The following is a 24,757-nucleotide window of genomic DNA, read 5'->3' on the forward strand; positions in this document are numbered from 1 at the left end:
GGTTTGTAACACAGTATATGTACATGGCAGCAAAAGTAAATACATTCTCTGAATGCACTTAAACAAAGATGTTTAGAGGTTTTGAGATTTGAGCACTTACAGGTGTGTTTGCTTCTGTTTTGTGCATCAAAATATGTTCACTGTGTTTATCTGTCACAATCATGCATAATAGGCTTACCTCAATTAACACACTAAATGTTGTGTAAATGTTAAGGGACGATTGATGAAGCTGACATCTACTAATGAGAATTCATTAGGTGAATCTAAAACTGATGATTAGCTCATTAACACTGGGACTGGGTGAAAAATAGCGTGCCAATTAGAAATCGTAAAACCATAAATATATATTTGCATCACTGTTACTAGTTACAAGTAGTTACTGCGTTACTGTGTTTTTTTGAGGATTATTGAATACAAACAATTTCAGCAAGCGGGCAGAGGGCTGACAGCTGATGTATTTTTAATGGGTAGGTGGACATTTTTTCTATAAATATACCCACAGGTCAGTGCTCTGTCAAGGGATTTAATTGTGAATATCTATAAGGAGCTGGAACTATAAAGGTTAAAGAAAGATATCTCAGAAAAGTGAGTAAATAGGTGAGAGAGCCGACACATGACAGCAGAATTTTATTCTAAACAGACACAGAACACCAAAGTCTTTAGTCTACATAATCTGTATGCATCACGTTAACCTTGAGACTTAATCACAGATAAGCCTTTTCACTGCCATATTCTGAGGTCATGCTCTGATTGGCTAAGAAGCTGTAACACATGCACCACATCACACTCTGAATGGTTCAAATACTGCGTATCCCCCTGTGGCTGGATACCTGATTGAAAACCTTCCGTGCAGCTTTTGCGTTGAATTTCAGGTACAAAGATCAATTTGCACATCAATGGCAGTAATGTGTGTGCGTGCACTTCAAGTAACTGTTTATCTCAATACCATGCATTTTTGAAGTAAGTCTGAATGGAAGTCCTGCATTTTCTTCATTCCATATTTTGCTGTAGAATTTATTTCAGTGCTTCAGATACCACACAAGAATATGTTTCAGGTACCGAGACCTCTGTCTGCCGCAGATTTCCAAAATGCATATTCAATGATAGAGCAACATGTTTTTATTACCTTAGGTGGGCTTTCAGATCCAGGGTATTCACGCTGATCGAGTTTGTTCCAGCGCTGCATAAGTTTTATGACAATAGGCTTGCTGAAGTCCACTAACTGGAACCCGGTCACATTGGCCCCGCCGTGCATGAACCTTTCCAAAGATATGTCCTTGAAACCCTGGGTAGACCAAAAGCATGACAGAAATAAAGAAATGTGTTTGGAACAATGTAACACAAAAACCACAAAAACCTTCAGACCAGACGATGTAATGCAGTCCATATTCATCTTATGAAATATCCAAGGAAACAACCATTTAATCAGTGTAAAGAAGGTACACTTCACTAACTACACATTTATTGCCTGAGATATCTTAATATAAGAAAAAAGTCTCAGTTTTTCTGATAAAGAAATGTGTTTTATTTTGTTTATGTATTTATTCTAACTGTGGAACCACTGTAAAAGTCAAGCAAAACCCAGAACTTTCTACAGTAGATCATTTAATTGATTAACTACTACTCAAGTACTTCGGTATCGTATGAATGGCCATGGGGGGATGTCTTTATGAGCAGGAAAAGCTGTAAAACATAAAACTTTAGTTAAAAGTCCAAAGTTTAAGCCTTCCTTCACATTTTCCAAAACTGTCCAGTGACCCAGATTGGAGACCTTGTCGGCCCAATTCTGACCCCCTGGCCATATGTTTGAGACCCCTGGTCTAAGGTTCAAAGTCCTCCCACAAACTAAGATCTCCAGATTACATCCCCACAGTGGAAACTTTGCAACATTGAGGAATCACTAAAAGCAATGAAATTCCATCTAACCTGACCTGAGCCGGACCCTTTTACACTGTGCTGGAGAGAACTACTGTTCAAAAGATTTCAGGAATTAAGGTTGAAACAATGCTGATTTTATTGAGCTTGATTCCAGCAGCTTCCCAAAGGTGTGACTTTGTCAAGGAGAGACACATGATAAAATAGTAATTTAGTAAAATACATAATAGGATCTGGTAGAAATAAATAGAAAATAATTAAGATAATGTTTTTTTAATCATTGCAGAAAATCTCCAACTCTGTAACGACAAAGACTTGAAGAAAAATTCTTCAAAGGTCCATCTTGTTTTGTCTAGTATTGCATGTCAACTGTGGATTCTTAAGTAGGCTTTTGGAATAAAATATTACACCAACAGGAAACGTGTTTCAGAAAACAGCAGGACAACAGTTGAAAGCAACGCCAGCATCCTTACCAGGTTTGCTATGATGTAATGGTAACCTTTGACATGTTTCCCCACACTGACAGCCTGAAAAGAGAGAGGGGGAGAGAAAACGTGGATTTAATTTGGAAACCAGGGGAAAAGTAGCATTAGGGAGCACGACAGGGGTGACAAGGACAAAAAGGTGATTTCCTCCATCTCTTGCTCCATTACCTTCCTTAACAGTGGTGCTGTGGTTACTTTATTATGCTGATTAAAGGAGGATAAAATGATGAAGACTTTGGTACCATGCTGGCTAAAAACTCTGCAGACTTTTAAAATGTTTTAGTGATGCAGAAAACAGCCAGTACTTTGTCTTTTGGAGACATTCAAATTGAAATGATAAAATTTAATTTGTTTTGTTGAAATAGCTGCTTTTGAGAAATGTAGTTCCACTGAAAGAAAGCATATAATACTTTACCTAAACTTGAAAACAGGTCAAGTCTGACCCAAACACAATATATGGGTTATAAAAGCTGCAGATGATTTCACTCTTTTCATTTTTTTTTTTTTTTTTTTGTTTGCTATTTGATTTCAAATGTGACCTATAAGGTAAAAATATTTCTGCTCAAAACTAAAACCCGTGAGTTTTTGGTCACTGATATTATCCATATAGGGAAATGGAGCGAAAATATAGCAGACTGTGGGAATTCTGACAAAGTGGTCGAATGCATATTGAGATTAACAAGTGGCATAAACCTAATTAACAAACTGTTCACATTTTTCTTTGTCTCTCTCTCACCCACACATATCAGCGGCTTTGTACTGACGCAGACAGATGTACGTACACACACGCGCGTGCACACACAAAGATCGCAGCTGGCAGGGGCAGACAAACAGAGCAGTCTCTGTCTCAGAGCAGGGATGCAAGCCAGTGCCAGCTCTGCAGAGCTGACTAGTGTGTGTGTTTGTGTCTGTATGCCCGTCTCAGTACACATGTGTGCGTTTGTGCGTGCGCCTCCTGTCTGTCTGTTCACTCAGCACAGAAGCCAATTAAGAAACAGTCTGTGTGTCTGAGATGCCGCTACTAGTGTGGGTTTGTGTCTGTGTAGCTGTATGACTATGTGCATTGTAATGCTGTAATTTGAGCTTTTTTTTTTTTACATATATTAAATTTCTGTGTGTTACCAGTAATTGTAGGAGTTTCTGAGAGGTATGTGCATTAGTGAATGTGCTTGTGTGTATGTTTGTGTTAGTGAGTTTATCACATATGCAAAGTGAGGATCACATGTAATGACAGGTGGCAGGACCAATGGGATGTTGCAGCCCTGAGTCACACGCTCTCTCTTTCTCACACACACTCCTGAGACCTGTCAGAGCTCAAGACTTAACCATCAAACAAGACAGACAATCTAATGAACTCAGACAGCCATAAGGTGTCCGAGCGCATGCCTTGATATTTATTACGTGGGTATATGCTTGAAATCTGTGTGCGATAGGACTCTTTACTGTCATTACTGCAATCACACACTGTTGGGGAAGTCACAGTTTTTCATTCCACATTTACGAACTCCAGGGAAAAACTCAAATCTTGTTTTCTTTCCAGATGTCAGAAAGCATCAGGCGAGCTGCTGCAACCAGCTGAGTGGAGCAGACAGTCGGCAGACACTAGTGGTACGGTGAAAAATCTCCATTATGTGGTACTACAGTCATTAGTAACTTAACTTTAATTCTAATTGTTTTCACTATTTCTCACAGGGTCTCACCTCATTACTTAACACAACCTATTATGTGGTTAAAAGGATCTAAAAACGTATCATTGTGCTTTGGCTGTATCTCATTAAGTGTTAAGTGCAGGTCAGTAATGTCATCTCTGCCCTCACTCAGTGATATTTGGGCAGCCATTAACTCGATCTCATGATCTTGTTTAGCATCCAGATCAGTGTCAGACCTCCATGCACCAGCAGTTGGATAATTCTTTTTTTACATTTTAAAAATTCCTTTTATTACTTGTAACCAGGGACTGTAGAGTATTTATAAATGCTGTAAATGTAATGTAGCCATTAATAAATGGCAATAACAACCTCAAACTTACTCTAAAACAGAATTATTTAACATTTAATAGACCTGTTAATTATTCCATGTTTTTCCATCCTGCTAAGTTATCTGCACCACAAATCTCTCCATATTCAACCTCCATACTCAACTAACATGAGTTACATGGTTTGCTGGCTTAAGCACTATTTTGGATTTTAGACTGAAGTATTCACAATCTTGTTGGTTAAATTTCCCAATAACAGTACCTGTTCCAGGATGCTCTGTAGTCTCTCAGGCTCCAGGTCAATGACATATTTTCTCTCCTGCCGTCGATCCAGGTCCTCTAAGAGTCTCCGATACGCCGCCTCATTGAAACTCTCCACACAGATTGCACTCACCTGTACATGTCAAATGCGCGCAGGAACACAAGAGAAGACATCATGGATAGAGTCATGCATGTAAACCTCAAGCAAATGATAAAGCTATTTGAAGAACTAATCACAGAAATGTGAATACACAGCATGGGAGCACAGTGTGTGCATGTGGATGTTTAAATTAATATACTAGTTGTGCGCTCTGAGAAAGCATGACAATTCTTGTGCATGTGTGTGTGTTTTAGCAGGTTTCCAAGAATTTGCGCATTTGTGTGTGTCCTGACCTGCCATCCGTTCTGCCCCGCTCGCTCCATAATTGCCTGCAGTATTGCATAACCTAAACAACAGAGAGTAAGGGAAGCAAAAAAGAGAATTAATGCTGCACTAGGTACATGATGCAGTTGAAAAATGGATAAATTATGCTTTGCTGTTTTTTCCAGAAAAAAAACTAAATAAATAAAAGTGCTCGTGTTTTCAAAATCTGTTATCCTAATCATAGTTGAGGTAAAACCTTTGCACACTATACCAGAATTAGCAAAACTGTTTCCAGGTGTGCATTACGCTTAAAAACTAGGGGCAAAATGCTTAGCATTTAACGCATCTTCAACTTAATTTTTTATCTTCCAGCCTGCAAAGTATAACGTCTGAATTGTCTGTCGAATTCTGACACTCAGTGTTGACATTTCATTGAAATTAAATTCTCAATCCTTTTCCCCCTTAAGAGTAAAATAGGATTAAAAAGTAATTCATGTGTAAATACTTAGTATTTATAGTCTGGAATCAAAACTATAAAATGGACTTCTGCTTCTACAATATGAGGCAACACACCTTTGAACAGGCTGTCTTCTTAATGTGTTTCTAATGAATCTGACTTGATCAAACAAGCAGAAGGTGTCAACATGAGTGACAATGGATATAATATTACACCGAACAAGTGTCATGTTGGGTCAAGACAAATGGGAAACATGTAATAATAAGTAATAACACAATGCAACAGCAATATTCTTTCTTAATATTGGCATGCGGCCATGTTTCTATCACAATGAGCGCTGAAACAAACCTTGATGCTAACTCTCTGAGCAAAGCAGATTCAATCAAAATAAAATGATATCACAATTTGCTGAAAGTCACATGGACACAAAGGCAGAGAAACACGAGTACAGCGGGAGTCTTCTAAAACACAAGACGAGAAAGCACACACTCTAGTTTGACCTTTTTAACCACTAGACTGATGCTATATAGAATCATACATGTGTCTAAATGAAAATGTCTGTGCCTAAAACTTAACCTAAAACTCTAAAAAGGTAAAACTTGGTGTAAAAAATAACCCAACTTTTGGAGAAAAATAAACTGACAAAAACGATTTTGTGAACTTACGAAATCCACTAAACTAAAAGAAAATTTGTTTTTGACATTTTGTTCACATGTGTCATCATAACCTGCCTGGATGAGACTTTGCTGATTTTGTTTATTAAGAATTAGCAGGTGTGCGTGACCTGGAGTCAACCGCCTTCACAAAGTGCTTTGTTTTTACTGCAATAACCAGTTTAAGACTAGCTAATAAAAACTAAACTAAAAATCATCATTTTGCATTGCACCCTGCCTTTCGCCCTGTGACCGCTTTAGCACACCTGCAACCCTGAACTGGTGAGGCAGAAGAAAATGAAAGAGTGGATAAAAACTAAACTCAAATGAGCTTATCTGCTTCAGAAACTAAACTGTATTGAACACAAAAAAAATCGAAATGAAATCAGAATTAAAACTAATTGCAGAATACAAACTGATTATATTGTAAGTTACTCAGGTGTTTTGCAGTATGTGTGCCTTCCTATGTACTGTTTTTACACATATTATCTAATGCTTTCAGAAATGGGTATGCACTAATGTAATCTATTTGAATTTGTCTGTGAATGCATTTGCCTTTGCATGCACATGTGCAGTTCTGTGGACATCCACAGTTCGTGCCTCTGTGAGTGCGTGTTAGCAGCTGTCTCTGGAGCAGAGCAGGGCGCATAAAACAGATCACAGTGTTACTGCCTATTTTCCAGCACATTACAGGCAGCAGGTCTTGATGGGAGCCTGTAATGAAGGGCCCTGCCTTGGCCAAGTCATGGGTGAGTACAGCCCAAATTCTTACGCATCCATCTTTCGCTCCATTTCTCCCTCCCATCCCCCTTTCTCTCAAACATTTCCCCTCCTTCCTGTGCTATATGCTACTGTACATCCCCAGAGGCTTGTGATTTTGTCTGTCTACTTATTCCTCCTTTCTGTAATGCTCCCCCTGCCATCCTCCACTGCCCCCCCATCTACCTCCACTTTCTCCTCTTCCTAGCCCTTGCCCCCGTCACCTTGTTTGTCTCCTCCTCTCATGACTCACAGCTAATTTTCTGTCTTTTTGACTTTGCCACCAGCACGACTGACCTAACCTGTGTTTCCTGTTCCCCCTTTTCCTTCCTCTTTTTTTCCCCTTTTGCTCCCCCAGGTAATAACTTAAAACAACGAAGGCCACAGGATGCTGGCTGAGGCACCTACACACATGCACACACACACCCACTATAGTACGGTCTGGGGACTTTACGTCATGTTTGACCTGTGTTTCACTCCCTGTGGCTGGGGATTAGTCTGTGTGGGAGTGTATGTGTGTGTCTATTTGTGCACACATGTAGGTGTGTGTGAGAGAAATAACGTGCCAAGCATCCCCATGACAGTGGTTAGGGTCTGAGGGCATCAGCTGTGCCTGCTCCACTAACTTGCGTGTGCTGCATTATGGCATGGTCGAATCAAAAGCAGGTGAACGCCGCGAGAGCTGAGGCCAAATCTTTGTCTCTGGCTGAAAAGTGCCAAATCACCACTGTTTCAGCTGCTGTCCTTATAAAGTCTGCTCATTAATAATAATGGATTGGATTTATATAGCGCTTTTCAAGGCACCCAAAGCACTTTACAATACCACTATTCATTTACTCTCACATTCATACACTGGTGGAGGCAAGCTACAGTTGTAGCAACAGCTGCCCTGGGGCAGACTGACAGAAGCGAGGCTGCCATATCGCACCATCGGCCCCTCTGGCCAACACCAGTAGGCAGTAGGGTAAAGTGTCTTGCCCAAGGACACAACGGCCAGGACAGAGAGCCGAGGGATTGAACCGGCGACCTTCCGGTTACAGATGCGATTCCCAACCCCCTGAGCCACGGTCGCCCATTGCCAGTAATAAAACCTTTGTGTTTCCATGAGAACACAGGGCTAAATATGGGAGTTACTTTATGAAAAAAAAGAAAAAAGAAAAGAAAAGAAAGGGTTAAGGCTAAGAGGGGTACGCCCTTACTGCTTTTATAGGAATTAAGAGGGTCAGTAGCAGCTGGGTGCTGCTAATCAAATGTCCTTGATTAACTGATCAACTGCAAGTCTGAGCACCTCTATGAAAGAAAAAGTTTTGACAGTTTGATGTTCTGGAGGATTCAGGAATGTTTTAGCTCAATGCTGCAATCTTCCCAGGAGCTGACGTCCCAGGAAATCCACCATATAGTCAAACAATGCAATGCTCGGCCTTAGAAATGCAAAACACCTCCAAGCAATAGGTCTCAGGGTCTATAGGCCTCAGTAAGTGTGTTAAATGTTAAAGTTTGTCACAGCACAATTAGATGAAGATTGACTGGTAAAAAAGTACAACTTTTTTTGAAAGGCTGCCATGAGAAAGCCTCCCCTTAAAAAACAAAAACAAAACAGGGCTGTATGACTTAGGTTTGCAAAGATGCTTTTGAAAAAAAATGTCAAGGGTTTAGTGCTTGCATTGGAAAGACATGACCAAAGTGGAGATGCCCAGCAAAGTGCCAAGATTGGTGAAAACCAAACACAACATATCAGCACAAACACCTCATGCCAACTGTTAAGCACAAGCATGGAGGGTTGATCATTTGGGGGCTTGTTTTGAAGCCACAGGACTTGGGTCATCCAACAGGACAATGATCCCAAGCTCAGCAGCAAATCTATAACAGATAGGCTGTAAAAGAAAAGAACCAAGGTGCTGCAAAGACCCAGTCGAAGTCTAGCCCTCAATGCTGTGAGACAGTGTGCGGGACCTTAAGCAAATGCACGCAAACCTCAAATTACAACATTATAAAGCAGAGCGAGCTAACCACAGCAGGTCTTTATCCTGTCTCACCCCCCAGTTGGTCACGGCAGATGGCTGCTCCTCCCTGAGCATGGTTCTACTGGAGGTTTCTTCCTGTTAAAAGGGAGTTTTTCCTTCCCATTGTTGCCAAAGTGTGTGCTTATAGTGGGTCATATGATTGTTGGGTTTTTTCTTTGTATAATTGTGAGGTGTTTACCTTTATAATATAAAGTGCCATGAGGCAACTCTTGTTGTGATTTTGTGCTATAAAATAAAACTGAACTGAATTGAATTAAATGTGAAATACTAAAAATCAAAAAGAAAATTATTACTTTAATTTTAAAAAAATTTTTAACACCAAGGATGGATCCAGAAGCTACTGGATCATGTGGTGTATGTAGTATTAACAGAATGGCATTGAGTCCTATGAAAACAATGACACACCTGCCCATTAGTGCTTGGATTTTTTTTCTGTGATTTTTTTCTGACTTTGCTCTTTAAAACTCAGAAGGAATAAAAGTTAAGTAGAAGAAAATTAGAAGTGGTCAGATTTTGTCTTGGTCATAAGACCACTATATATTCGAACTGTTTTTACATGCAACATTAGCACAGTCATTGCTGGGCATTTACCTCTGTCTGTGTCGTAGAGGAAGACAAATCGGCTCCAGTCATAGTGGTCCAACAGGGACAGCAAAGCTCCTCTGATGGACGGCCGAAGCTGCAGCGTGAACTGGCCCTCGCCTTCAGTGGGGAAGCTGGGTGTCACTAGGCTGATGTGCAGGGCCCCACAAAACGATGTCAGCGTGTTTACTGAACGCTTGTCGTAAAGGCCGAAGATAGCGAAGACCCCCCTTGAATACTGAGAACAGACTGTGGACAGAGAAGAGGTGGAAGATGGAGAGGGGTCGGGGGATAAGGTGTCGGACACAAAAGGGATCCAGGTAGAAGAAGGAAAAAAAGTGGGTAAGTCGACAAAAATACTATATGACACTATATTATACTCAGTGACTCAGCTGCTAGAGAAACGGTCCAAAAACAGCAAGAAGGGAGGATGGAGAAGCCCTTAATTAAATTCACATTGTGGAATCGGGTTTCACATGTGAACCAATTTTAATGAGAGACGGCTTCAACTTGTGTCAGCTATGCACTAACTTTACACTCCTAATTAGACCCACAAACTGCATTTTTTCTTTAATTTATTTTTGAGTTGTGTGTGTGACTGATTTTGCAAATGCCTAATGAAACAGAACAGATCTTGAAAATACATCAGTCATTTTCACATTAGACTGCCTTTGCAAAATGACTTTTATTTCACCCAAAACAGGCCCCAACACAATAGCCCTCCCTGCCACTTCTTATGTACTTCCACATGTAGTTATAAATTACAAGCACAAACATTTGCAGGGGCATGGGTTGAAAACCAGACGCCAACCTAAGCTCCCTGACAAGACATTTTCAAATGCTCACACAAAATCGTTCCCAGTTGCCAAAATTCATGTTGCTTCTTATGCCTTTTTTGAGAAAATTAAAATGAAATCCAAACTCCCAACAGCTTTTAGATCCTTAAGATCCATCTCTGCACACATACAGACATGCAGAGCCAAAAAAATAAATAAAAAATCTGAGACCAAGCCACGAGTTCACTTCAAATATAGTCATTTTCTGCTACAGCACTGCAGCTCAGTCGCCAAACATCCGGAAGCTTTCAAACATGACAGAGAGAAGACTAAAAAGCTCTGACATCTTCCGCTATGTCGCTTCTGCAAAATTCTACCCTCTGCTTTGTTTTGTCATTCATCTTTGTAGCTCAACCAAGAAAAAAGCATTTGGTATGTGAACAGAGGAATCCTCCATATTCTCAAAAAAAGAAGAGGACAGAAATTAAGCGAGTGAAGTCTAAGAAAACTGTGTCATCATTTATTTCTTTTTATAGGATTTAATGTTTCACTTCGGCTGCCCACTTTCTCTTTTATCCTCTTATTCCCTCCTCCTCTTTCTTTTCTAAGTCCCATTCTTCCTTTCTTTCAAACAGCCATGTTTTTAGACTTCAGCTCTACCCTGCATCATAATTCATTCTCCGCCCCATCATACGTCACACTGGAGTAAACAGTAAGGCACGAAGACTGCAGGGTTTGCTTTTGGCAACTGTCAGGCATTACTCTAAATTCCTTCCTGTCTTTCTCCCTCTATTTATCTTCTTGTGCATCACATCACCTCATACCTTTGCCCCTTTCTTTAGTTTTCCAGGCAGATGCTCCATCCATCCTCTCTCTTTCAGCTTCCACCATCATCCACTTTCCTTCATCTATAGCTGCCTCCTCTTCCTGTTCCTCCTGCTCTCCCTCCCCCTGGGACTCAGAGTAATTCCATTATCAGCTATAAGCCTCAGTGGGGGTAAACACTGAGGGAGATGCAGCTTTGACGCTTGGGCTTGTGGCAATTAAACAAAGCTGAGGCCCCTACACCCAGGAGGCGATAAGGCAGGGATTTAGTCTCTGATTATGACAGGAGCTAAATGTCTTCAATTCAGAGAACTAGCATACTAGACGTACTTAGCATGCGTCATTCAGCAGTAGCTGAGTCATGGCGTTCTTAAAGTCAATGTTCTTAGTGTCTTCACAAATGAGTTTTACAACTTTTTCCCAGATTTCGGTTGATATTTCAGTGCACATGAGCGTAACATAAGCGATGCTGAAATGAGGTTGTGTTATAAGATAATAAAAAAAGATTGTACTTTTTTAGTGAAGTGCCAGGAAAGTGCAGTACTTGGAGTTTCATCTATTATAAATGCTAAAGAAAATCCATTTGTATGTATAAATCTCAGTACAACTGGCTTGATTTTGGATGAATTTGTGGTAAAAGGATCAACTATTTTGAGTTAAGGAAAAAACCCAGCAGAATGAGAAATAATAGAACTGAAGCACTGAACATGTGAGCTGACATCCTGGGTAGCAGATTGGAGCAGAGCTCCTGTGCCAGCTGATGACTTCTTTTGAAATTTGACTGAAACTTCTGGCTTAGATGCAGCTTATGACATCACTTGTCTTCAAATTTGAATTTTCCCTCTACCTCATGGGCCTCTATCAAAACCTAAAGAAATATTGATAGCCTTAATCCCAAACCAGTCTATTTTTATACAATACCAAGACAGCTGCAACTATACACACAGGCCCAGAGCACATAACTGAAATCCCACTTTTCATTCATCTGAGCTTTCATTCTTAGCTTCTGTTCTCCGTCTATCGCTTCTTCTTTTTTCTATTCGTGCTTCCTGATGTTGGTTTTGCCTTTCTTACACTCACTGTCTTCCTTTCTCTCTTGATTCCCTTTCTGATCTATGCCTCTATTGGCTTTTTTTTTTTCTGAAACCCTCTCCACCAACACCACCCTGCCGCAAGGCTGGAATGTGCCAGACAGTGGCGTCATTGTAATAAAATGTGTGCTAAGCTTGCTTCATAAAGCTTTAATGAGAGGAAGGGACCAGCGGCATGGTACATCATCACCACAGTTAAAGCACTGGACACAATAGGTCTCCAGGGACATCTCCTACATTTACATCTAGTTGCTCCCCCTTCACTTGTTCACGAGCATCTCCTTTTTTGTTAATGTACAGTCTGTTTTTTGATTCTTAATTACTCGCTCTGTCTGTCAAACATCTCTGTTTCTCTGCGCATACCCTTCCATAAATCTGATGTCCTTCCTTTGTCTGCATTACTCAAGCCTCTACATCCACGGCCGTCCATGTTATTCTCTGATTTGTATCTCTGTGCTTATATAGAAAGCCCTCTCAATCATCTGCATACTCTGCAAAATCACTTTATTTCTTGTTTTCACATTCAAATTTGTCCAATTTGCATAACAGGGAAGAAAGAATGTTGCTGAAACAGTACAATAATTCACAGTCTAACAGTGTCGCTCTCTTTGCTTCTGGTGTTGTTTGCTCTTTAACCATTTTCCCTCTCAAATTCCTCACCATGATGCTGATGTCTTTACGACAGCTTCTTGCTTTTCTTTTGTTAACATAGCAGAGAGAATAGATACCTTCTGTAATTAAATCACGTTGGATGTGCATGAAATTCAAAAACTTAATTTGTTCTTGTTCAGATGACATGATACAATCTAGGAAGAGTGGTTAGTTGCCTGGACTCACGAAATTCACAAGATTACACGAGATGTCAAACCACAGGAAGAGGCAGACAACCATACACACCACGTGTATTGTATGTATTACTATTTACTATGGTTTAACTTGTCAAGGACAAAAACATAAAGAAAATTCTGCATCAAGCATAGCTTTCCTACTTTTGTTGAGTACCACCATGGTTCAATGCCATGGTGGTACGTGCTGTTGCCTCAGAGCAAGAAGGTCCTGGGTTCAAGTCCACAATCTGGCCAAGTTTGCAATGGGTTCTCTCTGCGTACTCTGGTTTCCTCCACAGTTAAAAGTCATGCAGTTATTAGGGTAATTGGTGATTCTAAATTACCCAAAGGTGTTAAAGTGCAAATGGTTGTTTGTCTCTATGTGATAGTCTGGCGACCTGTCCAGGATGTACCCTGCCCCTCTTACCCTATCACTTCCGCAGCCCAGATAAAGATAAGAGGATGGGTGGATTGGAAGTTGCTCTAAATCCGTTGAATTTTTTTGTTGAACATTATGTAATATGAACACAACATGCACTACAGACAGAAGTTACATTTGTTCATTCAACAAGATTATCACTGGTGTAACAAACAAATATTTTACTAGTTCATGTAACAAGACTGACTTTTCACTTGCCAAAGTGTTTAAACAATATAACATGACTTTAAATAAATTTAAGTAGACTAACTTGGTACAAACAACAACAAACATATATTGTGTGGAAACAACACAATCAAGATGGATTAATATAACATGATTTGTTTAGATGGAATATAAGTGGCAAGATGAAATTACGTTCATCCAATGAATTATTTTTTTTGAGTGTACGCATATACAGACCCATACTGTAGATGCTGTAGTTACCTTCACACACAAGCATCCCTCCATCCTCCAAAGCACACATGCAATTCTCAGTCTGTGATCTCCCATTATCTTGAGGCAAAGGCCAAAATAAAGCACACACATGAGCAAATGAGGAGTACAAGCTTGTTTAAAAGCCATAAGGTGCATTTTCCCTGACATTGCCTGGGGCTGCCTACAGGGTAGAGCAGTAGTACCCGAGAATGGGGTGGGGGGGGGGGGAGTGGGGACGTGGTGAATACCAATAATCAACTTTATGTGCAATATAATTATAGACAAATGAACTGCACAATGGCTTACACTGAAAGTTCACGTTTAACTCATTTACCCAGGGGTAAGCTCTGGAGAAGCAAGCTCCTGTGCTTTTTTGTTCCAGCGCAGCAAAAGTGAAAGTCCAGATTTTCAAAGAAAAAATATTTAACTGCTTGAGGATGATCCTTTGAACAGTAAAATGTCCACAGTGACTGAGACTCCTACTGTATGTGAAATTAGTTATTCTATTCAAAAAACACATTGTGCCAGTTAGGGTTAATGTTCATTTTTTGCTCTGGTAATTTCTAATGTCTTGCTCTGACCTGTACTTCCTCCCTGGCTCATGTTCCTGATTGTCATCACCTATCTCTTGTTACCCAGCTGTATCCATTCCTGCTGATTATACCTCTGTGTGTGTATGTGTGTGTGTGTTTGTAGCCACAGAGTCTTTCTTGAGTTATCTGATCCAGCTTTGTCTGTTTGTGGAACTCCTGGTTTATTGTGGTCTCTAAAAACCTAAAAAGAACCCACACAGACATGTGGAGAACTCCCCACAGAAGGGACCCAGCCACCAGTGGGTTCAAACCCAGGGGCTTGTTGTTGTGGGGTGACAGTGCTAACCACTGCACCATTCTAGAAGTTTCGTTTATTACACAGTGAAGCACTACATTTGTATGGGCATCAAAAGCTCTGTTAAAGAGGACCATTATAAAGACAAGATAGGAGTTTGGAGATCAATAAAATCTGGCAGAGAGCAAAGTCACTGTATGGATTTCAGATTAGTTCCCATATAATACACCATACTGGAGATTATGACACAATGGAGCAACTCCTTGCAAAAAGCTGCCGGCACCACAAAGGTTAGAAAAGAAAAGAAATTTCATAATATGCCTGTAAAATTGTTTTACTGTTTTCTCCCATTTGGTTCTTTAGAATTGTTGTCTGAAGACCAACAAGGATACCCAATGGTATGTTTTCTATAAAATCATGCAACAGTAAAACACATGAAACACTTTTCCCCACAGCTCTTCTTAAAAAGCAAACAGGTTAACAGATGCTTCTGTAATAGACAATCATGCACACTTTTTACACACGTTTATTTTTAAATCAAGAAAGCAGCTTTTTATCCACTCTATTTATGAGCAGAAAAGAAAAGAAAAAAGGTATGAAGTCAGGCTAAAAGCCTAAAGATTAATATTCTTTGAGAGAAAATGCTCACTACTTTATAAAATAGATCAAAATTAGGAGGCATCCGAGAGCTTTTTAAGCAATGGCCAATTGTTCAGCACCAAAATAAAGAGGTATGCACAGCAGTATAAGCAATATAAGCAAGAGGCATAAACGAGTTATGAAGAATTAAATATGTTTGTGGTTTCCTTCCCGGAGACATTATTATAACGCATTCTTCTCCCTAGAAGAGCTACCTAAAGAGTTTTTTGAATCTCATGGGATATGTTTATCCAGTTTAATAAAACATATTTATAACGCAAAAATCTGCAAACATGCAGAAAACAATTGATCAGACATTTTCAGGGACACCATGCCTCAAGTGGGCTAATTAGTAGCATTATAAAGACAAGATAAACCTTGAAAATCAATAGTCTGGGAAGAACATTCGACCACCTTATGGATTTCATATCGAATCCTCTCCAGTAGAACATAGCTAATAGGATAACTGAGCCACAACAGCTTCATAAACAGGGGCAGTGATTATTGAGAATGATAGATTGCTATGTACCCTACTGTGTGTGTGTGTGTGTGTGTGTGTGTGTGTGTGTGTGTCTGGTTTTGCTGTGCTTGTGAATAAGGCCATTCATTTCTCTGTCTGCCTACTTCTCCCGTCTATCTCGCTCTGTCGTCCCTTTTTTCTTCCCTCTTTCACAAAACTGCCTCAAGCAGAGAGAAAACGGAGGCTTCGGTTGTTCTCAGTGAGGGAAGGAAAGAAGAAATGGAGAGAGAGAGAAAAGCAAGAGAGGAAGAGAGTAGTTCCAAAACCCACGAGGGGCTCTGACAGCAAGAGAGTGTAAAGTCTGCCAAGCAGACAGTGCAGAGGAAAAGAAGAGGTAGAGAAAGATATTTACAAACAGAGAGAAAGAGAAAGTGAGGAAATACTGCTCTGGAGGGCAGCGAAGGAATAGAAAAGGCTTGGAAATTAGTCCTTAAATGCACTCATAGCCATTTGAATGTGTTGGGAGTCAGGTCTTCACATTAATAAACACAAGCACACACTGACGTTTACACTAACACACTGACACACACCGACACACACACATGCACAGCTGCTTCAAAGAGCATTCATAATATGTCTTTTTTTAGGACCAGTGTCTGAATACAGGGTTGAATGTCGGGTCAGGGGTGAGGGACATCAGGAGAAAATGCTCCTGGGTAGAACTACCACACTTACTTCTTTATTCTCTTTGATTGCATCTTTCTGCTTCTCTGCACCTGTTCATCCTCCTCACTCCTCCCCAGCTCCTCCCCCAGGGCCTGTCCCCGAGGCTTCATGAATAAAGCTTCTAAGAATAAGAATAATGACTGGGGAAAATGAGGACAGGTACCCAAGAGAGAGGCAACTACAGTACTTGTGTGGCCTTTAGTGTTATCCCATTTAGGGAATACTAATAGTTGGTGACACTATGGCTCACTCCCTGCTATCAAATATATGTAAAAATAAATACTTGGACACTCTAGTTCTTACTTTCGGATCATTTATCCTGTGACTGAGGTGAGTTAAATGTTACTAATTTTCTGCAGTTCACAGTGAGTTGAGGTTATTGGCTGTCTATCTCAGTCACCTAGAGAATATGTTCATATAGAGTAAATATATTAGCAAATCTTACAGTGCATTTCATTTGCAAACCCACAGGTTTTTCTTTTACAGTGAAATTTCCACTTGCACGCTTTGGTGTAACTTCAGCAGCTCTCAAGTTTTCTGTCCTTGTGTGAGTATACAGTCTTGTTGGTAAAAACCGATTTTTACCGACAGGATCGTATAGACTTATATCAGTGTAGGAGCTTCTCAAGGAGTCTCACATTATGCTGTGGGAGATGTTACAACAGCCTGAAAAGACATTCTGGAGAAAACTAAACAAAAGAAATATTTGCCATAGTTTTGCTAACTTTTTTGACTTTTTCTAGTCCTACATCAACAAAGACTTTTTCTTTTTGGCGACACTTATTGTTCCAGAAAAGACTGCAGTGAGCTCAGTGTGCCTATAAGAGCGAATGCGAACAGCAATGGTCTGTGGTGACGTCACAGAAGGAGTGCAACAACAAACAATCAGCGCGGTGCCCAAGAACCTGCCATAAATGTTTGTTGAAGCAGAGGTTATGATCAGTGATGGGAATAACGACATTACAAGTAACGGCGTTACTTTTTTCAGTACTATTCCCATCGTTACAACGCCGTTACCGTTAGAGAGATTTGTGACGTTTAGCGTGTTTGGAGTGTGTAGTTAATGTGTTGTCTTGTGTAGTTAGTGTGTAGTGTTGTGGATAGTTTGGTGTTGTGTTTCAGAACAATGAGGCGACTGCTGTCTCCAGGTAGAAAAAGGAGTGATACACCTGCTGTCAGACCTGCAGGTATCAGGCTGTGATGTTCTCCTTTATAGTGGATGGAAATTATTTTTTTGAAGTGGCACAAATAATTTGTGTGGCATCTTATTGAATGCAGAACAGCTGATTGTTCTGTAAATAGTTTGAAATGGTTATAACAAAGGGTAAAAGGCTGCAAATAACTTTGTTGTTTGCAAAACTTGTGCATATGATTTTAAAATTGACAATTTATATTTGCATTTAAAGTTATGAAATAGGATTCATTAAACATGTTTGTGGTTGTTACAGTAAAAATAATAACTTTCTACTCGGATTTTATGTTTTTTGTCTGATTTTAGATCAATTGTTAATTGTGTTAATACAGTATGTCAAAATGAAAACATAACTATAAATTCAGACACGTGAGGATGATACCAAACAAGGCAAAGTAAATAGTTTTTAAAGCTGAAATGTAGAGGGAAAATTAAAAGTAGTCAAAAATGGCCAATTATACCCTGGACCCCAGAGGGTTAAACATTTTTTTTTTTAAAGTAAAGCAATAGTTACTTTTCAAGTAATTAATTACTTTTAGAATCTTGTAACTCAGTTACTAACTCAGTTACTTTTTTGAAGAAGTAACTAGTAACTATAATTAATTACTTTTTCAAAGTAACTTGCCCAACACTGTTTATGATATTCACCTTAATTTCTGCAAAGCTGAAATGCACGTATGTAAACATTAATCTCTGGTCTTACTATCATGTGCTTTATAGGTCCATCACGCAGTCTAACCAACCAACATGCTTAACTTAGGAAATAAATCGTATCCAGAGCTCCAAATGTAATTGCAGAACACATTTAGAAACACAAATTTGTCTGCAAAATGTGTTCTCATTAGGGCTGGGTATCGTCACTGATTTCTAGAATCGATTCGATCCACGATTCGATTTGATTCGATTTGAATTGGGGAAATTTTGCCTCAGACAGTCAGAAATATTATAATCCTGATCACTTACCAATACATATCTATATTTTTATATCTATAAAAAGAAAGCTGACACTTGTGAGATGTTATCAAAGATGTAAGCATCACAGCAGATTCCTTTGTGTCAAAGTAACTGAGGATAAAACACAGAAAAACATGAAGGCGGTTTTCCTGGTCTGGGTTTTTATAGCAGATGACCTTAAAAATATTGTGCAGTCAAAAACGAAATGAAGCAGAGCAAAGTTACAGAGGTTTGATTAGAGACAGCTAAGCATTTTGCAATTTTGCATAATTTTAAAAAGTTTAAATTTGTTCAGTATTGAACAGCAGAAATGACTACTTTTAATTTTCCCTCTACATTTCAGCTTTAAAAACTATTTACTTTGCCTTGTTTGGTATCATCCTCACGTGTACGAACCTTCCAGATCTCTCAGGTCATCTGGATCCGGTTTTTTATCAGTTCCCAGAATCAGAACCAGACACTGAGAAGCTGCATTCAGCTTTTATGCTCCACATATCTGGAACTCCCAGAAAGCCTCAGATCAGCTGAAACACTCAGTTTATTTAAATCCAGGTTGAAGACTCACCTATTCTCAGCTGCATTTGAATAAAACACCAAATCCACAATGTTAAGCTTAAATTTCAAAATTTACATTTTAACTACTGATTTTATCTACTGTTTTTTTTTAAATAATTTTTAAATCATGCTTTTTATTTGCACTTTGAATCACCTTGTTGTTGAATTGTGCTATATAAATAAACTTGCCTTACCTTCTTGTCGGAAGTACGTAAAAAAAACAAAAACAAAACAGCGGCTAACACCGTAGACTGGTGGGTAATAAGTAGGGGTGGGTTTTGATTATTGATTTAGAGAGAGAGCAAGCTCTACATGAAGTGTGATTTTATCGTGGTGGAAGCAAAACAGCAAAAGTAAGAGGAAATTCGTGACTATGTTTATGTGAAGCGAAATGTGAAGCGTAGTTTGGATTGTCTTTGGCTGCTGGTTCAGTCAGTATTGTTTGGAGAGATATAAAACCTGCAGCTTGAGAATCTAGCGCAAAAAGGACGTAAACACAAAGCGCCCACTGACACTTCAAAATCAGTGAGCTGTCGGCTTTCAGCACCGACGGCGTGTCCGTGTCCACATACGTGCGTCGGGTGAGAAAGGCAACATCTCACTGATTCGGATGCGTTGGGTCGTGTTTTGTGTTCACGTCTTTGTGCAGAATCTGTGTACCTGCTCTCATTTACTGTTTTAGCTGTTTGGTGGTTGTAGAAATTTTGTGAGGTTTAACCTGAGATTCTGGCGTTTCGGGCAAAATAAATTTATATTTAAAAATTGATTCAGGATTTTAATTAATTGATATCGCGTTATCCAACCCAGAATCAATTTTAATCCATAAATCGTTAATCAAAACCCACCTCTAGTTCTCATGCCAGGGTGTCAAATACCCCTAAGGTGTCTTTTGGCGTCAGTATTCTCCAAGTTTGTCACACTGCTTCGAGCTGTTTTCACTCACTGCTTTGCTGGAATGCGGTACCAAAGCTAGTTTGTCAGATGTGGAAGCAGATGATGTTTTAAGTTAAATGAGCTCTTTAACATCATCCACCCTACAAAAATGGAGTGGAAAGCATATCAAAAAAATAGACTTCTTCCTCATTTTTTGAATTGCACAAACATGAAATTGACATTTCGTAAAGAGTCACTTCTGGTTTTGAACATTTTTAATAACCTGTCTTAATGTGGTGTGAAGCCTGCACATCAGGGCTATAATGAGCTTCAAAAATTGCTTCTTAATATTAAGTTTGTGCCATTTTCCTGCATTAGTCAACTCTGAAAATGGAGGGTTCTAATAAAATGGGGAGCAAGGGAATTACATGCACAAGTGATTGAACACCGATGTGAGTTGTAACTGTTATTGTCTCAGTCCAATGAGCCATGGACACGACCAATCAGCAGTTCTGTTTTCTGTGTAGTCGTGAGGAAGCGATCGCATTTTGGTAACATCTCATTAGTGTCTCAAGTTCATATCTCTTAGCTCAGCACATTACTTTGGAACATGAGGCTCTTCTAGAAAAGATTCTGCTGCCCACACGTCACAGAGATTTACTGCAATTGAAAACTAACATAATCAGGTTAAGAATGATGCTGCACTTACAAGCCTCAAACACCAACACACACAGCCACACGACTGATGTGCCACCATTTAGTGTGATTATTTTTGTAAGTTGTGGGGCACGATCGCCCCACAACTTACAAAAATGATCACACTAAACGGTAACCTTCCGATTACAAGGCAAACTCCCAACTCTTGAGCCACGATCGGCTCAAGAGTTGGGAGTTCGCCTTGTAATCGGAAGGTTGCCGGTTCGAGCCCCGGCTTGGACAGTCTCGGTCGTTGTGTCCTTGGGCAAGACACTTCACCCGTTGCCTACTAGTGGTGGTCAGAGGGCCCGGTGGCGCCAGTGTCTGGCAGCCTCGCCTCTGTCAGTGTGCCCCAGGGTGGCTGTGGCTACAATGTAGCTTGCCATCACCAGTGTGTGAATGGGTGGATGACAGGTTGTGTAAAGCGCTTTGGGGTCCTTAGGGACTAGAAAGGCGCTATACAAATACAGGCCATTTACCATTTAAGTAGCAATTGCAATAAATAGTCCACCTTCCTAAATATCTTACCATTTATGAAACAAAACAATGCTTGAATGTCCCCAGGATTGTCTTTACCGAGGCGTGTTATCAATCTTGTAATGGAGAACCTGACAAAAAGTCTCAAAGCAAAGTTCCAGCCCAAAGCAGATCTGCTCACAGCTTGATACACCAGTAAAACATGCATGCACACACAGACTCCCACATCTGCACGCGCAGTTGGAGCAGCATATACAACGCGCTACAAAAAACTTTGTCTCAACAGTGAGGTCTGCAACTTCTGAGATAAAAGATGGAGAGAGTAAGGAAGGGGGAGGGAAATGATAAGAGGGAAAGAATGACGGAGACTACACATCACCTGTCACAGGGCTTTGCTACCATATGGGATGCAGTTTTTTAAATAGGGATAATCTATAGTGTGTGCATGCATGCGTGTGTGTGTGTGTGTGTGAGTGAGTAAGAGACAGTGTTTTTTTTTTCAGTCATCTTTAAGGAGTACTAACGATAGCTAAAACCCCCTTGGGCTGTCCAGTATGAACACAGGCACCTCATCCCCCCCAACCCCACCACACACACACACACACACACACACACACACACACACACACACACACACACACACACACACACACACACACACACACAGCCAATATCAAAACCATTCATCACAGTAGACAAGGGAGGAGGGAGGGCAGGAGAAGAAAGTGAGGAGGAGAGAAAGAAACTCTCTATGCCAGCCTCATATTGTATGTAAGTACTGTGCTTTTATCTCCCCCGAGGAGTGATCGCACAGAAAAATCTGCAAAATAAAAAAAAAAAAGCCCACCACTTTCCAATGGTATAGCACACTTGATGTGTACTTTTCTCTTGTGATGTGCCTTGTGTTATCCTTGCAGTTTTGCAACCATCCAAAAGCCAATTTAATATTCTCCGCTTGTTCATTTCACACTCTGATTCAACAGCCCAAGGTGCGTAAAGCCGTTTTACTGGACAACTTTAGGTATTTTTGAAGTGGATGCTCCTTCTGCTCTACGCTCTGTGTGATTGCTTCTTAGGAGCGCCTGCAAAAACATGATAAGTAGCAATCACACGGAGCGCTAACTAGGTCATATGTGCACAAGTGCATCACGGTGACTATAGTTACCACTACTTAGTAGCTAATTACTATTGTCAAATAGTATCCTTAGCCTTCATCATCAGTGATGAAAGAAAAAGTTAATGTGACAAAACTCAAAACTGTGGTTGTGGTTTGGATAGGTTTAGGTACAGAGTGAGATGAAAGTACACCCTCTTTAAAGTCTATGATTTTACTTATCAGGAGGTGTTCTGCGTAACAAACTTTAAAACCGTATGAAGATGATATTTTTTTTTATCATGTTTGATATGTAAAACCTTCCATTTGCCTGCAGCTTTGGAAAACGATCACAGTTTGGATGAGAATAAGGAGTTTTGTTATGGGTCAAACTGCTACTTTCTCAGGGTTACAGGACCTCTGTTGTCATGGTCGTAATAACTTCCTTGCCATGGTTGAAAGGAACCCATTTCAACTGCCAATATGCAATCTCCTGTGTAAAAAGACCCCACTTTGTTAAGCTGACAATCTATTCGAACTTGGTAAATTCCTACAGCTCAAACTAGCTGCTTTGTCATTTGAATATTTTTTGTGCGACTTGCTGAAATGGCTGGTGCCGTCCTTTCAGAGGATGTGAGAAAGGCAGTTGTTTTTACTTATTTCTATTTCAACGTCCAAGGAATCAATGAGGATCTGAGTTAGTGTCCAATGACAATTCTGAGTCTTATTAACGTTCCAAAAGTTGCTCTGTGTTACTCTGTTTAACACACAGCATGTCTCAGAAATAGCTGAATAACACATAACAAGAAAAGGCTGCCGGTCTGATATTGACTGTAAAATTGTGAGAGGACACAAAGCAGCTGATTTTATCTCAGGTCTTTTTTTCTTGCAGGGCCGTCAGCAAAGCTCTGACTACTGACTGATGCATATTGAGCCAGACAATGCAACTGTTTGAATAGCTGTCAGTGATAACCATCTCTCAAAGTTCAACTACTGTTGCTTGATTTTTCTGTTAAAAAATAAAAGATTGCAAAATGTGTCTGTGTTTCTGTTTCATGTTTATCTCTGACCTCGTCTCTTCCTTTCTGATGATAACATTTAAGAGTAGAAATGATTAGAAATGAGCACGAGAATTGAATTGTGGACTATCTACATCATCCAGATGCACAGTCACCCAAAAATTGCATATGTGTGTGTGCTGCACATCTGTCTTCTCCTATCACTATAACTACAACAAATGGAGGAACTGTTACTTAATGGCTTGTTTGAAATAGTAATACAAATATGTCCGGATGCCACTATTTATGCGTTTGTGTGTCCTTCCAGCTGAGCACAGGTCCACGGTGATTGAGTGTGCTCACAAGATAAACAGAGCAGTAATGTAAGGGAGGTAATGGCGTCCCATCACCCATTTCTCCTGCTGTCTCAGTGCTCCCCCTCGCTATTCCTCATCCTTTCTTCAGCCCATCTATCTTGCTCTCCTGCTGATCTCTGTCTTCTTCTTCATCTCTTTCCATCCGCCGAGCTCTCGCCTCCAGTTAGTGTGACTCTATCCTTTAGATGAATTCATGTAAATTCAATTACATTTAAAACTTTAAGTTTGAATTGAATCGAGTCAAATCGAGTCAAGTCTAAACAAACTTAGTCACGTTAATTTCATCTGCCTCATCTTACAGTACAAGTTGGCAGTGGCAGGAGAAAAAGGAAAGCAGATGTCTGCTGAATGAATGATTGGTTTAATCCCCGGCTCTTAATGTCCATATGTCCTTTAGGATAAACCTGAACTTCAAACGTCTGCTTATGCACAGCCATTACACAGCTGCTGTTAGTGGATGAATGAGAAGAAAATTAACACAAAAAAAGCATTTTTTCCCCTCCTCATTTACACTTTCTACATTACCTTTAAGATGTCGGTAGCTTTTAGACTCCATTAACATTATTCAAGAAGATAATCACAGGTCTGTTATATAAAAAGAGATTTGGGTCATAGTGCATTAATTAGTAGTAACATGTTACAATAGGTACAAAATACCTATAGTGTGGTTAATGTGAGCTAAAATGAGCTGGCTTCGTGTTTGTCATGGAAGTTATTACAAGTCAATTTTACATGGAAAGTCTGGAGATCCTGACAGTGCATAATTTGGCAGAACAAAAGCAGAGAAAAATTATTCTCCAAAGTGCTTAATTCCTAAAGGATGCCAGCACTTATGTCACTTTTTTTTAAATGATTGAAAGCATTCATTTTGGACAGAAGCATTCTAGTGTATCTCCCCTCATTAGCCACGGTCCACTTCTTACACATACAGTCAACACAAACAACACCTGCTCTGTTATTTCTGTATATGTTGGCTACAGCCCTATTAACTCCATGTGCTGTATGAAATAGATGTGGAGAAGATATGTTAGTATGACTTATCTAACCTAGTGAATTAAAACATGTATGAGAATTGTTTA

The 24,757-nt window shown here is 39.8% G+C and overlaps 1 protein-coding gene across 5 annotated transcripts in view; it reads right to left on the bottom strand.

Annotated features, from left to right (window-relative positions):
• Nucleotides 1–24,757, bottom strand: part of gria4a (glutamate receptor, ionotropic, AMPA 4a) — a 121,497-nt gene that overhangs the window by 48,854 nt on the left and 47,886 nt on the right. For all 5 annotated transcript variants that reach the window (XM_026193618.1, XM_026193617.1, XM_026193621.1 and 2 more), the window contains exons 3-7: nucleotides 9,445–9,684; nucleotides 4,990–5,042; nucleotides 4,598–4,729; nucleotides 2,349–2,402; nucleotides 1,127–1,285 (exon numbers count right to left, since the gene is read on the bottom strand). In XM_026193618.1, coding sequence (XP_026049403.1) covers nucleotides 1,127–1,285; nucleotides 2,349–2,402; nucleotides 4,598–4,729; nucleotides 4,990–5,042; nucleotides 9,445–9,684 — 638 coding nt within the window. The remainder of the gene's footprint in view (nucleotides 1–1,126; nucleotides 1,286–2,348; nucleotides 2,403–4,597; nucleotides 4,730–4,989; nucleotides 5,043–9,444; nucleotides 9,685–24,757) is intronic.

The sequence above is a fragment of the Astatotilapia calliptera genome, chromosome 14, assembly GCF_900246225.1.
Source record: "Astatotilapia calliptera chromosome 14, fAstCal1.2, whole genome shotgun sequence".
NCBI lineage: Eukaryota > Metazoa > Chordata > Actinopteri > Cichliformes > Cichlidae > Astatotilapia > Astatotilapia calliptera.